Genomic DNA, 17,218 nt, shown 5'->3' with positions numbered 1-17,218 from the left:
AAAATTTAAAGATTCTCATTTCTTCTTGTTATATTTAATCAGTCGCATTTGTTTTTGTATTGATATCAGTCACTGATTTGTGTCCCAGATTTCGTTGCTTTCGAAGGTTCGAAAAAAGTTCTTTATGGTCTTTTTCGCATTCCGTAGAAATAAGGACTGTTCAAATCCGCTGTGGGGTTGGCTTTTTTTTTTTTTTTATTCTCACTGTAAACATTCTTTCGAATATAGTGAATTCAAAGCAACTTAAGGCAAAGTTAAAGTTGAGTCTCGAATGCAGTTAATTTATCTCTATAACCCCCACTTGCACATTTTTATTGTATTATTTTACACCCCTGTGTGACTGGAATGGTACAGTCCGGAACTTGAACTATTTTGCGGGAGCAGCGGGAAGCTGTTTGAGCTCCTCCGACCGACGAACAGCTTATATAACGTACTAAACCTACAGTTGTTCGCAATGAGGTGAGAACTTTCCGTTTTGATTTCTAACATTTCAACACTACAAGAAATATTTCTTTATACATACCGGAACACCTTGTTTGCTAAAAGAAACTTTTCGTTGACCTGCTGCTGTTAGCATGATGTCAGTGAGGGAAGTTATACTGTCGAATAACGAAAAGAGAAACACACTTGTGTTATAGAGTGTGACAACTAGTGGTATGTATCTGTTCCGTGATGGCGGTCACAGCTTCAAAAGTGCTTCGTTTGGAGCCATTCACAGAGCCAGAGCCTGCTTTATATGTACAGCCAGTTCTCAGTATTTGTATGGCCGCCCTCTTCTTTCTGATGTTGATCACCATCTCTCTGAGCTTGCTCACATTCAATAAAAAAAACAACAACAACAACGATGTAGCAGATAAGCTCTTATTTCTTTTAATCTACATTCGGCACAAGAGCCGGCCTCTTAATAAGAAGCACATTTTGCCACTGGCTCAATGTTTTTATTTCACATGTGGGTGTAACGTAGAACGTGGAAGGTTTAAAATATATTAGCTGACTGTGGCATGAAATAGGAAACCCAGATGAGTATTTACACGATGTGAGCCACTTATCGAGTGATGGTTTGTCTTGAATGGTTGGGTGGTGTGTCACTGTAAAGTGTGGGACAGCCTATCTACTCTATTAACATAAGTGACAGTCCTCTGCTAAAGGAGGTAATCATGAAGCACTTTCCTTTTAGTATTTTAAGAATATAACCGGCTCTCGTTATCGATATAGCCTCACCTGGGTCTATCCAGGTAAGAATTCCACCACAGCCTTGCGTTCTTTAACCAGGCTGGTAGGTGAACAAACCCAGCATCCAGAGCCAGTTACAGTTTTTTCTGATTGCTTAAGCACATTTTTTGTAACTATTGGCTAATTTTGCAAAACTCTTCACACAAATAAGAAAACCTGTCACCGAATAATCAAAACATTGTAGTTATCTTGCAAAAGCAAACACAGCTAGATTAACTCTTCACACCTTCGTAAAAATGGTGTTTCCGTATCAAACAGTACACACAAGCCATCATCTACTAAGCACACAATGCACCAACTGCACACTGATGGTATGAATACAAAACACATCTGGCTTTTGCTTTCTCTGTGCACAAGGTAGGCTATGTCAGTTTGAGCTCATACTTCTGTCATAGATCCATAAGCATAGAGGGATCCAAACTTCAAGTACTGGTGTTTATTCAAACACATCAAAACAAACACAAGTGTTTATTTCCAAGTATAGGATTATTTGCAATCGCCATAATGACTATATGGGTTACTTGGTCTGCAGTGAACATGCTTCCTCTGCCCCCAGCATCTGGTCATCTAGCAATTCTGTAAAGTAACAATTTCAGTATTTTTACATCAATGGTATTGGTGTGTTTCTCATTGGCATATGGCAGTGCTACAAATCTTTGTGCGAAGTGACTGTACTAACCGATTCTCATTTCAAGATGTCCCTATGGTACTTGCTACAGTGTAGCAGCTCGAGTTAGGCTGGACCCGTTGGCCAGCTTCCCTCAGGGTCATTCCATAGTTGATTACATGGTCCACTATTGTAGCTCTGATGTCATCAGCAATTCTATTTCTTACTCTTCCTACCCTTCCTCTCCCCCCTCCTCATCTTCCTCTCCCCCCTCCTCGTCTTCCTCTTGCTCCTCCTTGTCCTTGTCGTCCTCTTCATCCTACTTCTTCACCTCCACGTCCTCTTCCTCGGCCTCCTCTACTTCTCACTCTTTCTGCTCCCTCCATTGTACTCCGCACACACAGCTTACCTGTATTATAGTGCTTAGGCTGATTGCAAAGTGAACTAATTATCTAAAAAAGTTTTCACGTGTGAAAGTGTGCCAGACAGTTGGCAAGTTAGTGTTAATGATAACCATACATGTGTATACTTTTGCTAGGACTGTGTTGGAAATTTGGTAATTGAGTGTTGTGCAGTGAATTGTGCCTACAGTTTTGCAAAGTGTGTGTTACAAAATTGCAAACTGAGTGCAAAGCAGTTTTTGTGCTTTTAGTTTTGCAAACTCAGTGAGTGGTTTTGCTATAAGTCTGAATAGTTTTAGAGATTGTGCTACAGGAATCACAGTTAGGGTTTAAGCATTCAGAAAAAACTGTAATAACATATGGCCTTTTGTTTATGCAGTGCCAAAAAGCGACGGGGAACCAGAGTGTCGGCAGCGCCTCCAGTGGAGAGCGAAGTAAGTTCATCCATGACTGGTTCAGTGTGATCAGATCGATTGGTCCTTCTTTTGTTTGCTGCATCGTTGAGGAAAAACACGTAAAAATAGTTGTTGTGGGGCAACTTTTTAAAGCACCTAATTATACTTTTATTCCACTTTGTTTTGCTCAAATTTAGAAAGCGTCAGCTTTTGATCAAATGGATTCCACCAACCTGTCCTCTATAGACAAAGCTAGCTTCCTGGCAGGGTTACAGATAAATTATGGTAAGACTATTGAATCTGAGTACCTTTGTCATGTGTTGTTATACATTTTCTGCTCCTAATGAACTTTGGCTGACCACATGATGCTTGTGTTGCCCAGGCAACCCTCTGCACAGTACCGCCATGGAAGAAGATTTAAATGTGCCTGAAGAAGAACAGAACAGACCAGAAAACCCAGGAAAGGCCACCGGCGGACAGCGTGGATCTGCTGTAAAGAGGAATGTGGCAGAGGAAGGTCGAGAGAATAGGAAGGAAGAAAAGAAGGTAGAGAGGGGCAGGAGAAGTGCTGGTGAGAAGGGCCAAACCAGGTAAGGTATAGTTAATGTGCACTTACTAGTTTATTGTGACGTGAGTGCTGACTTCTTTTTTTTTTTTTTTAAACCTCCTGTATGCACCGGTTAGCCCTGAGAAGGAAGCCACTGCAGATGAACAAGCAGAGCCACATGTGGAGGTACATAAATCTGTCCCAGAGAAGGACAGTCAGCCTGCTCCTAAAGCCATACAGAAGCGTTTAATTGGGAAGAAGCCTGCCAAGAGGAGAAGTGCAAGGTGAGGCCCTGTACAAAGAGTGTGATGACATTAAAAACCCCTCAAAGCTCTAGAAGCTCCTTTCTACTTACCCAAATATTTATGACTGTGAGTACAGAAGCTGCCCCCCCCACTCTGGAAGAACTTAAACAAACAACTTGAACTTGACTGTCTGAGTAATGATGCTGAAGTGACTGACTTTTATGTTATATCCCTACTGGTTTATTTATCTGTGTGTGTGTCTGTCCGTGTCCCACTAGGCCTGTGAATAATCAGCAAAGGAAGGAGGACAAGAAGAGAAAAAGTGAGTCTGCTAGTGGAAGATCAAGTGACAGTCAGTCACAGGTGAGGAGCTCTTGTGTGGTCATAAAGCCTTTCAAATAAAAATAGAGTTGAGATGTCAGATGTGCTGAAAATAATGATTTGTTCCAGAGCTCTGGCCCCGCCCCACAGAAGAGCAGGCGAGTGCTTTCATCTGATGAGGAGGATGTGGATGTAGACTCCAGCTGGGTATGGACTAGCATTAGCACAGAGCTTTGAGCAACAGTGGCAAATATGGGCTATATTCTAACTTTGCATCTTTTTCTTCATGTCATTTCCTCAGAATCCAAGTCCAAAGAAGGCCGTGAGGGGAAGCTTGGGAAGAATGAAAAAGTCTTTGTACGAGAAATCCAAAGCTAGGAAGTCTTCATCAGGTAAGAGCAAAGAGAACTAGTTACTGTCTGTTATCACTTTTACAATGCATAACGTCTGATTAGACTTCATTTCTGCTGCTGCGTTTGGATGTAAGGGTCAGAATTTGGTACACACAGCATGAAAGCATGACCTGCCTGGTATTGATGGTTCAGGCTGCTGGTGCCGGTGTAATAGTGTGGATATTTTCTTGGCTCACCTTGGGTTTCAGTATTATCAACTTTATTTAAAAGCAAATACATACCTGAGTATTGGTGCTGACTATGTGAATCCATTTATGACCACAGTGTACCCATTTCTGATAGCTGCCTCCAGCACGATAACACGTCATGTCATAAAGCTCAAATCGCGACAAACTGGTTTCTTGAACATGTTGTCATATCACTGTGGAGCAAATCTCTGTGGAATGTTTCCATCACATTCCTGATTGTAGAAATTGCAACATTTTAGAAAACAACAGAGGGTCCAACCCAACACTATGCAGGTGTACCTAATGAAATGTCCAATGAGTGTATTTGTAATCAGTATCTGTGGCAGTGTTTCACAAAACATGCAGTTGGCATGAAGGTGGGAGGCTGTTGTAGTCAACACTGTCGCCTTACTGCAAAGGTTCTGATCACATGTTGTTGTGGGGGTTTTTGTTGTTGTTGTTTTTTTGTAACTAACACAACAAACATTTGTTTCTGAACTGTATCAACTGTTGGTGTGATGGACCAAGCAGCCAATTACACCATTTTACCCCCCAAAAAGACAAATTTAAAAATAAAATTAGTGGATTCATAAAGAAGCTCAACTAAGCATAACTACTCAAAAAGTGACTTCCAGAAACTTAAATGAGTAAACTGAGCACAAAGACAAAGGAGGGTAACAGTGGTTTGGCCAAACCATTTACTCACAGAGGGAAACAAACACAAAATAACATAACTGCACCTGGCCACACCTTTTGCCCAGACAGGAAGCAGCCAGTATAACCACACAATGCTACTATGTGCTCATAATATCATTGTTAGGATAAAGTAGAGACATTAATGAATTATATTGCTAAAATAACTGGAATCCAAACTAAGGAGGTGAATGTATGGATTGATTTTGCCCATGTGTGGCTGATGCAGTCACAGTTGGCCTTCATCAGAAAGAACCGAAACAGACTCTAACCACATCACTGGGAAAAGTATCTCAGTGAGCCTGGCCCTGTGCTTTATTTAATATTACTGTAATTTAATTGTAATTGACATTTTTCCTTAAAAAATTATTGCTCAGAGTGATTAAATAATGGAGATGATTCCCCTCGAAGGCAGTGGATCCGGAGAACCAGAACAGGCCAGCACAGGCGAGCAGAGGAGGAAGAAACGAGGCCAACACAGAGGGACAGAGTTGGAGGTGCTGCTGGATTCCTTCCTTGACTTCTGTGAGCAGTACAGGTAAATTTCCAAAATTCAACGCTCATTCACCGTGACCGTCTCTGTAGCCTGTAATCTAGGCTTTAAGTACACATTACAGTCATTTTTATTAACGCCTTTGCATTGACAGCAGCTGTGTTTCACACAGATATCTATCACAGATAAATATTGAAGCAATGATGTTTACTTTAGAAAAGCTCAAAGGCTGAGTCAGGATGCAAGAAAACTGCAAGCATGCTGGTAGAGGTAATCATTCAGGTTGCCAGTAGCATTACTTTGTTCTGCTTGCTTTCAGGGAGTCTGTGGGGTCTAAAGCTGTCAGACACACCATTGATTGTTTCTCCAGCAATGTCAAAGACCAGCTCACAGAAAAGGTCAGACTTTCCTGATTCTGGTCATGATGTCAAACAGAGGTTGTCAAGGACAACACAGCTTTACTCTGTGTTGTTTTGAAGGATGCTACAAGCTGGATTAAACCAACAGTGTAATACCAGTAACTCATACATTGTGTAGCCATATTAGAGTGTAAAGCACTATAGAAGGACAGGATTACAGTGACAATTGTAATGCTAAGTATTTTGTTGGTTACTGACATTAAACATCATGAAATGCAGGGAGGTCCCTACAAGGCCTTTTTCATCTAACGACATAATAAGTAGTCGATCCTACTTCAAACTCTAGATGTCACGAATGGACTTATGATATAACTTGGATTTGTTTTCTCCATGAATTGAGTCTAATAGACAGCAGCATTTTGTTGATCAGCCATCATTAAATCAAACACTGTATTTGTCTCTTTCAGATCACTTCACTTAAAGAGCTCAAGGTTTTAAAAAGAGAAAACAACAAGGTAATTATGACGTCTGGTCAGCATTACTAATGTAAGCATGGTAAAATACTAAATTGTGACCCTAGTAGCATGTTAGTACGCCACCTCTGATCAAGGATCCCAAACACACATCGGGACTGGTTGGAATGGATCGATCAGGCTACCAAACGCACTCAGTCAAGCTGCAGTTTGTTAATGGACATTGAATTAAATATTATTGTGTGTGTATATTTGTGTTCTTTTGACCCTGTGTGGATTGGAGGAAATCCTAAATGGATTCAAACAAAGTCTTGTTTTTTGATTTGTTTGGTTTTTAAGTCATTAAAGATTTGTGCTGCACAATCATTGCACTGGAAAAAGTTCAAAGAACTCATTAAAGTCCTAAACTTCCCATCACGATGAATTTACATAAGCATCTAACCACACCACCTCCCTGCTAGTTAATGATTCTCAACTTTGACTCATTCAAAACGGTCAAAATCAGATCAATAGGCTCATTTTGACGTTTCTGTGTGTCCTTGAACTTCTAGTCTGCACGACAATAATCCACTTTATACTCTTGGAAGATAAGACGAGAACTTTAGTCATTTAATCGTTCCATATCGCCTCCTTACCTTCCGTATGAGCTGGCAGAATGTGTTAGACATGAACATACTGTTACTGTGATTTTATGTCAGAGTACTGATACCTATGTTTAGCTCAAAGTCAGCGTCCATACTTTGCACTGAAGGATAACAGAGCAGCTTGTATTTCTGTAGGTTGGGTAAAGTGCTTGTTTCCATTGTTCTGTGTTAGGTGGGCTCTTTGATCCGTAAAAACACGCAGAGACTGTTTGATACCAAGCATGAGATGATGAGGTGAGCAGCAGCTCACACACATGGTTTACAAACAGCCTGTTATAACTTTTATGTCTTTATAGAGTCATTTATGTGAAAGAACTAGGTCTTGGAGAATGTAAAAGTTTACATTCTTTTCCTTTCACTGACTACTGACCTCGTGTGATTGTTCTAACAGAGCAGAGAGGCAGGCATGGTTGCTGGAGAAGGAGAAAGCTGAACTTCAGCAGCGGTTAGCTGACCTGAGACGAAGCCAGGCCTTCCTCCATGACATCAGAGAGCTCAACCGACAGTACCTGGACTACAGACAAAAACACCCCAATGAGAAAGAGACGGTAGAGATGCACAACAACATTAAATACCCAAATACTGTATTGTGTATTTCAATGATGAGCTGAATTCTGGTTCCTTTTTCCAGTACGGGGCCTCCAGCTTACCAGCTCTGCTCTTGGAGACGAAGCACATTAAAACAGCAGAGAGAAAAGAGACTTAAAATGAGTCTGGGAAATGACACAAATGCAGAACGTTTAAAACTCCCAGAGACTGCACAATATGAGATGAGAGACTGAAAGCAGCTTGACGGTTTGGATTGTAATGTATGGTGTAGATAAGGCTTTGTATATAACACTGTCCTGTTCATTTAGATCATAAATGTAAACTGGATGATTACTAGAAGAATGTGACACGTTTTATAGATTAATAATATGAATACATTCATATTGTATTTAATAAATTCAAATAACGGAACCAGAGTTTGTGTGCGTGTGTAGTTCAGTTACTTTCTTTATTTAACAAAAGGAAAGAAATTCCGGAAGCAGTCTGAACTGCTACTGGGATTTCCGCGGAGCTTCTGATAATTATTTGTCACAGCATTTCACCTGCCTGTGCAGAAAAGAGAAGGGATTGTTGGTAACTAAACAATAGTTGTCTAAACCAATCAGCGTTTGTCTTTTAGTAGCGTCATCCCGCCCACACAGAATCGGCGTTCCCATTGGCTCAAAGTTTCAGGTATAAACTTTTAACAGAGATTTCCTGGTTGGCTTTATTTATGTAACATACTTCATAAAAGCACTTTCTACTGTCTCATTAAGAGGTACGTTTATTTTGGTGTTTTCTACTCCGTTCGTATTTACCCTTATGAGTTACTCGCTGCGTGGGTTTACCGTGTTCCCGCTGATATTTACGTGTTTTATCAACTATTTGCTTCACTAACGCGTTTTCTGACGTAGCTGTAAACTAAACTGAAATTGTTTAACAAACCAGCTCGGGAGTATTATTTTTAGGTCATCGTTCACTCGCCTTTATTACTGTGTAACATTAGCTGTAGTAGCACTTTAATGGACAGTTGTCGTATGTTAGGTTTTTGTAGTTTGTGCTACTAGTCTGCAGTGGGACTCACTTTTACGGCATTTATATAATTCATATGGAATATTCCCACAGATGTACGGGGTAATTATTAAGCTAACATCCAGGTATGGTGCGTGGAAGTATTTCAATTGGCTTAACGTAAAAACAAGAACGTGCTGATAGAAGGGTTGTAAATAATTTTTTGTTATCATTGCAGTTTCGTTATTAGCTCTAACTTGGTGTAGTTAAACAGTAATGGTTGTTCCTTAGTATTAGTCTGCTTTGAATATGTTAACATTCAAACACATGGGTGTGTGGAAACAGCAGTCTGTGGTCCTAACCCCAAAAGTAAACCTAACTAATAATAGTCAAATGAACAACTTACAGGAAGCATCATGGGTTTTGTGGTTTTTTCACTTTGGCTAGATCACGTGACCAGTATTTATGACAGGCTGAGATCCTCTAAACCTGAGTTGTTGAACATGGGTCTAGGGTCCAGAGGTAGCCCAGCTCACTAAATGGGCGACTTAAAATATAAAAGAATTTCATTGAGGGCATTTATTAATTATTGGTATTCCTCCTGATGCCAGTGTTGTGCTAGAAACTGATTTTTGATGTTTCAGTGTGCTTATATTGGTAAATAGACTGACCATACATTTATGGAGGGGTTATATATTTAAAATAAAGACAGGACCTGTTTGTCTGTATTTCCTATGTCTATACAGCCTTACTGCACCTACATTATCAGCCCTTTTTGGCCATTTTAAATATCTTAATAAAACTGTGATGTTATGTTTGTTTGCAGCTCTCTGGGACAAATCTCTGTTGAAAAAAAGACATTTTTGGTGGCAATCAGTTTTTACCTGGGTAAATGTCTGTACAAGTGATTTTGCCAAAACTTCATCTCAACATCTACTTGGTGACAGAAATGGCTTTCATGAGAGATGTGTTTTTGACAGATTATCGGCCATGAGTCATTTACGACGGTCTACTGTTCAGCACAGCACCCGCAGTTACAGGAAAATGAAATATATTTTTAGAGATGAACAAAAGACATAAAATACTATTGCTGTTTTTGAAACTAACTGCTGTGCCTTCACACCATTCCGTACAAGTGTAATATCCATTTAAAAGAGGAAAACTGTCTTAGTTCACCCAAAGGCTTTTATCTGCATCGGAAAATATGACCTCATCACGTAGCCTTGCTGACACCAAGCGACAGGCTTAAGTGACCAGTTGCTTGGTGGCATATGTACCAGTGCCATGTACTAGTACACACAATGTAGGAAAAATAAGCATCGTAATATACAGCTGGCTTATGTTAGTAGTCTTCATTTTGACAGACCTTTATATTTTACAACGTGTACATTATGTACTGCAGTGTTCTCATACACCTATATTTATCAAACTAACATCTGGATGTTTCAGAATTTAATTTAAAAAAATCAAACAGAAAGATACTGACTCACTGTTTTCATGTTGACAGTTATTTTCTCTTTCACACTGAGGTAACTTTTCTCATGATCCTTATAAAACACTTCCTGTTGTGTCAGTGGTTTCACTATGAGCTACAGTTTGGTGTGGTTTAACAGGAGTGGCTCTTCCTGAGTATGCTTTTAAACTGCTTTAACTTATATATTGACATATTAGTTAATCCATAAAGTAGATTCTATGTTGGTAAACACAAGGTTGAGTGTATGCACCAAACCCACAAACCACCAAACCACTGGTCTAATGTTTTTCTTATTTTTACTGCTCTTGTGCCTTCTGCCATGACCCCAAAATTTCCCACGTTTGGGACTAATAAAGGTTTATCTTATCCCTGTTACCAAACAGCTTCCAGGGTAACTATTGTGCTTGTTGTGGGGTTTTTCTTTCCACTTTGAGATTGTATAATCTGGCATACTCTATCAAGCTACATGACCTTACAGGTTGGGACTGCAAAAAAAGAAGAATCCCATTCCAGTTTGTTGGTGTGTGCTTCCCTGAGTAAATGTGTTAAATGCAGAGAGGAATTTCCCCACGGGGATCAGTAAAGTATACATTATTATTATTCAAGAATTGCACATCAATCAACTCCAAACGTTTTAGTCATGCTTTTCACAGTTTTACAACTTGCACAACCCAACCAGAGTCCAAAAATACACTTCTCCAGAAAGTGTAGCTCTTTCTTGAAAACACTGAGAATGGCATGTATTTCCTTGTAAAGTAATTGTTCTCCTTTTTCTAATGAAGAAATGCTATAGCATGATCTACATCACTGATCTTAAATCTTGAAAATGAGGAAGCTAATCAGCCTAAACGAAAATGCATGTGTTTTTAAACCAACTGCAAGCGTTAGTAGGGGTGTGGTCCACCTTTGGAGAGGATCCACGGGGTGTTTGGTTTCTTTATCTTCCTGTGGTGATTTCTATGCCACCTTTTGTGTGCAGGAACATGGCTGATGGTGACATGCAGAGAGGTGGGGACACTGTAGATGCTGCAGTTTGTGGAAATGGGTAACTATTGTGCGTTGTTGCTCACTGTCTGAGTGCCCACGTGTTGAGAAAGCTTAACTACTGTAGCAGCTCTGTTTGCTGAAATGTGGAGACTTGTGCACCTCCTGGCTGATTTGACCTTGGCTCAGGTTGTTTTCCTTCATATTTTAACACAAGTGGCTTATGTTACCGTCATCTTCACTTTGACAGCCAGCAGTTTATTCTTCAGTTTGCCACAGTATGGTTTTAAACCAGCAGGATTAATTAGTAAAGAAGCTGAGCGTACAAGAGCTGCTCAAAAGAAAATGGTACATGTGAAAATGCTTAGTTGCACCAATGCTCTGAAGTTCTATCTGGTACAATGACATTTCAAAACCAATCTGTGTGATATTCTTGTACGTTTTCATTGAAGTCGTGGGTAAACAAACAAGTTTAGCTACAGTAGCTACAGTCTTGTTAACAACTTCTTTTATGTGTGACGGTGTTAAACAAGTTCTTCATGTTTTAAGTACAGGGCAGTCATGAGTCAGAGTGTGTGTGTGTGTGTGTGTGTGTGTGCTCCATCAGGGGAAATGCAGAGGCTGCAGGAAGTTGCAAGACTACTGAGGAAAAGGACTGGAACAGCAGTAAACCAGAAGCCTCTGATGTTTACCGCTACAAGATGGACTACCCCTGCATTGGCACCTGTGTGATTATCAACAACAAGAACTTCCACTCAAAAACAGGTAAGATGAGATAACCTTTATTAGTTCCACGTGTGGGACATTTGTTTTGTTACAGCAGTGGACAGTGCAAAGTTGCATAGAAAATTAGAGAAAAAAACAGTGGATTGATATATCTATGAGATACTGTACACAATAGAATAGAATAAAATAAAATGCTAGATACAACAGTGGTAAGGTAACAGTGGGTCTAGACCAGGGGTGGGCAACTCCAGGCCTCGAGGGCCGGTGTCCCTGCAGGTTTTAGATGTGTCCTTGAACCAACACAGCTGATTTAAATGGCTAAATTAGCTCCTCAACGTGTCCTGAAGTTCTCCAGAGGCCTGGTAACGAACTAATCATGTGATTCAGGTGTGTCGACCCAAGGTGAGATCTAAAACCTGCAGGACACCGGCCCTCGAGGCCTGGAATTGCCCACCCCTGGTCTAGACAGTCATTGAGATGGACTGAGACACTTTGCATTTCATGATCATTGTCTTCGTCTAAAACTGCCTCGTCACAGTGCTCGTTCCAAACTTCACTAATTTTCCAAATGTCATCAGCTGCGCTACATTGTGCCTCACACTTCACACTGTGGCATAAAAACAACCTGATACAGTCTTTTTAGTTTTTAACTTATCACAATAGGAAAAGAAAACATGTACCTCACATGGATATGACCTTGAATAAAATGTAAATACAGTGAAGACCAACACAAGATCCTTTAAATGTTATTACCCAGCACGTGTTTGGAGATTGAATGGTGGTTGATTGACCTCCTAAGACCCGAACTCTTCCTTCTTGGACTTCCTGTCACAGGAGTGTTTGTATGTTATAACCTTATCCAGATTTATAGAATGTCGGGGAGTGCTTGTTTTCTTTTTACACTATGCTCAATAATAGTGTTGTATTTGTAAGACATGACACCTCTATGGTGCAGATGTTTCCCTCTCACTTCACCCAGTTGTAAATGTGCACATGTTGTGGTGTAACAGTAGTAGCATCTGTAGGATCATTTTACAGCTGCTGCTGTGACAAATCCCAGTGTCTGCAGTGAAAAGGGAGATGGGATTTTCCCACATTTTTCCAAATGTACAAAAAGTCAAATGAAGTACTTTGCACTGCTTTGCTTTTTGTGCAGTTGCAGTACAAAGGAATCCTGCTGTGACAGTTACAATCCCAGTTCCAAAACAAACTTGGAACTAAAATGTAAAACAGAATGCAGCGACAGATCTCACAGACCAAATGGTAAATGGCCTGTATTTGTATAGTGCTTTACTAGTCCCTAAGGACCCCAAAGCGCTTTACACATCCAGTCATTCACACACTGGTGATGGCAGCTACATTGTAGCCACAGCCACCCTGGGGCGCACTGACAGAGGCGAGGCTGCCGGACACTGGCGCCACCGGGCCCTCTGACCACCACCAGTAGGCAACGGGTGAAGTGTCTTGCCCAAGGACACAACAAACGAGACTGTCCAAACCCGGGTTCGAACCGCCAACCTTCCGATTACAAGGCAAACTCCTAACTCTTGAACCAACACTTCATTGACCACAGAGCAGAGGAAACGAGCGCTGTCCCGTTCTCCCGTTCTTGTTTAATATCAGGACTCTACCTGTACCGCACTCCTGGCTCTTATTTGTCATGTTCCTGTTTCGTGATGCTCCAGCTGTTTGCAGGTGGTGAAATATCTGGAGGCAGGTAGGCCAGTTCAGCACCCGTACTCTTCTAGTACGAAGCCACATAAAGAATGCAGTTTAAAAGACGATGGTGATGGCACCCTCCCAGATGTGAAGGCTGTTAGTTCCATAGGCACTAATGCCAGATTCTGGGCGTCCAATCATGATATGATACCCAACCATGTTACTGACATGTGGCCAGTTAACCTGAGGTAACCCTACAGTGCTGTGAAAAAGTATTTGCCTCTTTCTCCAGTTCTTTTTTTTTTTTTTTTTTAATAGTTGTCACATTTACATGTTTTAAATTTAACAAACTTTAATATTAAACACAGATAATCTGGGTTAGAATGAAATAGTTAAATGTATTAGCTTGATTTGATGTTTTTTTAAGTTTTGTTGTGAATAAAATATCAGCTTATGAGATTTTAAATCATTGCATTCTGTTTGGATTTTATTTCCAGGATTCCCAGACGGTGCTGACTTTATAGTGTGCTACCTTTCTGCTTGTGTATCTCTGTAGGGATGGGCACTCGTAATGGGACAGATGCTGATGCTGCCAGTGTTGCAAAGACCTTCAAAAACCTGGGTTACAAGGTCCAAATATTAAATGACCAGACTGTGGCTGAGATGAAAAGGCTGTTGTTAGACGGTAAGAAGACGTTAAAGCTTTACCTCTGTATTCACAAAAACCTCTCCATCCTGTTACAGTCAACCTGTGAGCTGATTGTAGTGAAATGCTGTGGTTGTGGTAACCACCAGACGGCAGTTGTTCTAATGTTGCTATAGCTTTTTGTTAGCAGTTGGCGGATGTTATAGAGCTACACCAGTTACACTTACATAACAGGCACTGTCTGGTTTGGTTTTAACCAATCATCCCAGTCGTTTTAGGAGAGTAGCCTTAGCCCATTGAGAAAGAAGAGTGAAAAAGGATGTGAAGGAACATAAAATATCCAGAAAATTTTATTTTTGTTCATTCTATTAGAGTAGCTCCGCCAAAATAAAAGCACTGGCTTGTGAGTTGGCATCAGGGGGTTGTTTAAAAACAGCTGGACTAATGATTCCTTGGTGTTTCCCCTCTGTTCTGCTGTGTTTCCAGCATCCAAAGAGGACCACAAGAACAATGCATCATTTGTGTGTGTGATGCTTAGTCATGGGGATGAGGGTGTCATATACGGCACTGACGGCTGTGAAAAGTTTGATACGCTGGTACAGTGCTTCAAAGGAAAGCAGTGCAAGGGTCTGGTGGGGAAACCAAAGCTCTTCTTCATACAGGTGAGTTCATTATGGCAGTGTGGTACACTTCTGCGATGTTGATTCCTGTGTTTCAGTCTTTATATAGTAACGTCTTCATTAGTAGTTTATTAAGTTCAAAGTGTTGCTTTAATTGTCATCTGTTTTATAACTTTTAAAAACAAAACAGTGCTTTCACTTTAAATGTACATGAAAAAAATGTAACCATTGAATTTCTTTATATTTAACTGATGAGTCAGAGCTAACACACCCACTTTTTAGCCACTTTGATTTCCTCCAGGAGCTTTGAGGACAACTTGCCCAACACAGATGTTTTGGATATAAAGTCCAGATGTTTCTTCACATTGTTCGAGAGCTTTAGTTAATGTGGGGAGGTTTTAAACTACTTTTAAAGATTGGAATTTACAAAATATACCTTTAACCCTTTTTCTTAATATCCAGTATGACTGATAACTTTTGTTTATATGTCCTGGTGCTGCTGAAATTCAAGTTCATTTAGATAATGCTTCGAATAACTGCCCGCCCAAGTTTCCCTAAGGTGTTTCAAGATGTGTGCCAAATATGAGATCGATTTTGAGTTTCTCCTTCCTTTTCAGGCATGCCGTGGTTCAGCCCTGGATGAGGGAGTCATTGAGACCGACAGTGTAGGAGACGAGCAGACGTCTGAGAAGATTCCTGTGGAGGCCGACTTCTTATACGCCTATTCCACCGCTCCAGGTACAAACAGTTTCTCAGACGGGACATTTTAGAGTGATGTCCCGACCTCAGGACCCACCTTCTGGGTCATTCTCATAAACCGATGGGTTGGGGTGTGAAGAACAAGCATCGACACATTGTCCTGTTCATTTTCTGTCTATGCTTCCCTTTTTCTGTTTCCTTTTTTTTTTTTTGGTCTACAACGCAGCTGATGTGTCACATGTGGTGTCCAAACTTGTTTTCTAAGAGCGCTAACGCTGTCACTCGTCCTGCAGGATACTACTCATGGAGAAACACAAGCAACGGCTCCTGGTTCATACAGAAGTTGTGTGAGATGTTGGAGCGCTACAGTGGGAAGCTGGATCTGATGCAGATCATGACGCGAGTCAGCCACGGTGTTTCACGCCAGTTTGAGTCGTCCTGCAACCTGCCTGGATTTAGCAACAAGAAGCAGATCCCCTGTATCGTCTCTATGTTGACCAAAGACTTTTACTTCCCCGTCTAGATTTACATGGTTGAACCTAATATCTACCCTCTGGCCACCTTGAATGTATACAGTCTGTTGTGGTGTTCTGAGCAGGATAACAATGATTTAATTGTCACTATACCCAAATGCACTTTGCACTGAGGTAAAAACACATCAGTGTTGGATGATTTTAGTGTTTGGTCTTGTTTGGGAAACACAAAACACTATTAGTTCCATAGTTAAAAATATATTACAATAAAAAAAACTTATACTGATGCGACAGCTTCCATCTTTTGTCATGTGATCAGAATCAGAATCAGAATCAGAATCAGAATGGGGTTTATTGCCAAATGTTGAGCAGGTTTACAACATTAGGAAATTGCTGCGGTGCTTCAGTGCAAACATGGTGTCATAAATAACACTTAAATAGACATGGAAAAAATAAAAGTAGGGATAAGAATTAAAAGTGCTACGTGGAAAGATATGTGCATGAGATATACATGAGATATATACATGAGAGTAAGAATTAAGAGTGCTACGTTGAAAGATATATACATGAGTGCAGGTGGTGATCAGTGCCAAACATAGAATGATGCAGTGAACACAGCGTAGGGTCATGTGTTAGTGGCGGGGACAGTCATATGGTTATTGTTCATGTGTCCAACAGCAGAGGGGAAGAAACTGTTCTTATGGCGAGAGGTTCTGGTGCGGATGGACCGGAACCTCCTGCCTGAGGGGAGCAGGTCAAACAGACTGTGTCCAGGGTGAGAAGGGTCAGCTGAGATCCGAGCTGCACGCCGCAATGTCCTGGAGGTGTACACAATGCTGTAGGTTTGACACTTCATTGTGTTGCAATGGCCCAAAGTCCAGACCTCAACCTGACTCAACTGTTTACATGCCGTATCTCTCACAGAGGAAACTTTAATATCACCTGTCAAAATCGCACTTGTTTTATTCTGAATTTTACACACAGGAATAAGATCATTGATCCAACTGACCAAATCATTCACACAGCTGGTTTGAAACGTTTGAAGAAAATTCAGGTCAGCTGATGGTTCAGTAGTATTTGCTTTAAAAGCATATGTGTGGATATAACCTGTAACATAATGCTACCACAAACACACCCGAGATCGTATGTAGAGCAAAGTTGCACCAGCAATGTCTAAACTAAAGCATTATGGAAAATTACATGGGATAAATTATCAATATGTTTAAGGGACAAGTAAAGAAGTTCAAGCCTCACAAATAACTGAAGTCATTTTATGAAAAAAAGCAGTCTTGATAAATGATTACTGAATTTTGAATTTGCCACAATAAAAGACACTTTCACATTTGATTGGATGTAGAATTTCAACCTCCTTATGGAATCTTTATTTTTTCACTGGCTTTGATTTTC

The 17,218-nt window shown here is 40.5% G+C and overlaps 2 protein-coding genes across 4 annotated transcripts; both read left to right on the top strand.

Annotated features, from left to right (window-relative positions):
* The first annotated feature begins 30 nt into the window (after positions 1–30).
* On the top strand, positions 31–7,951 carry cenpu (centromere protein U). Of its 2 annotated transcripts, XM_086305677.1 has the most exons (14): positions 31–459; positions 2,621–2,675; positions 2,834–2,921; positions 3,019–3,226; positions 3,321–3,467; positions 3,707–3,791; positions 3,879–3,956; positions 4,051–4,141; positions 5,434–5,560; positions 5,835–5,913; positions 6,342–6,389; positions 7,164–7,225; positions 7,383–7,539; positions 7,623–7,951. In XM_086305677.1, the coding sequence occupies exons 1-14, from the start codon at positions 455–457 to the stop codon at positions 7,695–7,697; spliced, it is 1,305 nt and encodes a 434-aa protein (XP_086161803.1). In that variant the 5' UTR covers positions 31–454; the 3' UTR covers positions 7,698–7,951. The 2 variants fall into 2 exon arrangements, with proteins under 2 accessions (XP_086161803.1, XP_086161794.1); XM_086305668.1 differs by lacking the exon at positions 31–459 and having other exon boundaries at positions 2,601–2,675.
* A 254-nt stretch (positions 7,952–8,205) lies between these two features.
* On the top strand, positions 8,206–16,451 carry LOC147337529 (caspase-3-like). 2 transcript variants are annotated; one of them, XM_086305561.1, is made up of 7 exons: positions 8,206–8,297; positions 10,984–11,049; positions 11,596–11,753; positions 13,930–14,058; positions 14,506–14,681; positions 15,257–15,377; positions 15,632–16,446. In XM_086305561.1, the coding sequence occupies exons 2-7, from the start codon at positions 10,988–10,990 to the stop codon at positions 15,859–15,861; spliced, it is 876 nt and encodes a 291-aa protein (XP_086161687.1). In that variant the 5' UTR covers positions 8,206–8,297; positions 10,984–10,987; the 3' UTR covers positions 15,862–16,446. The 2 variants fall into 2 exon arrangements, with proteins under 2 accessions (XP_086161687.1, XP_086161679.1); XM_086305553.1 differs by lacking the exon at positions 8,206–8,297 and having other exon boundaries at positions 10,949–11,049; positions 15,632–16,451.
* Positions 16,452–17,218: the final 767 nt, after the last annotated feature.

Source organism: Aulonocara sp. 'chitande type north' Nkhata Bay, linkage group LG2, assembly GCF_057382095.1.
Source record: "Aulonocara sp. 'chitande type north' Nkhata Bay isolate Kocher_YH1m ecotype deep benthic linkage group LG2, A_spYH_male_GT1.1, whole genome shotgun sequence".
Classification (NCBI taxonomy): Eukaryota; Metazoa; Chordata; class Actinopteri; order Cichliformes; family Cichlidae; genus Aulonocara; species Aulonocara sp. 'chitande type north' Nkhata Bay.
The sequence above is the reverse complement of the archived record's forward strand: the minus strand, read 5'-3'. Positions and strand labels throughout refer to the sequence as shown.

Bases quoted from the DNA above. Each gene is read 5' to 3' on its own strand.
- cenpu (XM_086305668.1), top strand. From the start codon at position 2,601: ATGGCCTTTTGTTTATGCAGTGCCAAAAAGCGACGGGGAACCAGAGTG. The intron at 4,142-5,433 runs GTAAGAGCAAAG...TTCCCCTCGAAG, and splicing joins AGCTAGGAAGTCTTCATCAG to GCAGTGGATCCGGAGAACCA. The intron at 5,914-6,341 runs GTCAGACTTTCC...TGTCTCTTTCAG, and splicing joins AAGACCAGCTCACAGAAAAG to ATCACTTCACTTAAAGAGCT.
- LOC147337529 (XM_086305553.1), top strand. From the start codon at position 10,964: ATGCCACCTTTTGTGTGCAGGAACATGGCTGATGGTGACATGCAGAGA. The intron at 11,050-11,595 runs GTAACTATTGTG...GTGCTCCATCAG, and splicing joins GCTGCAGTTTGTGGAAATGG to GGGAAATGCAGAGGCTGCAG. The intron at 11,754-13,929 runs GTAAGATGAGAT...GTATCTCTGTAG, and splicing joins GAACTTCCACTCAAAAACAG to GGATGGGCACTCGTAATGGG.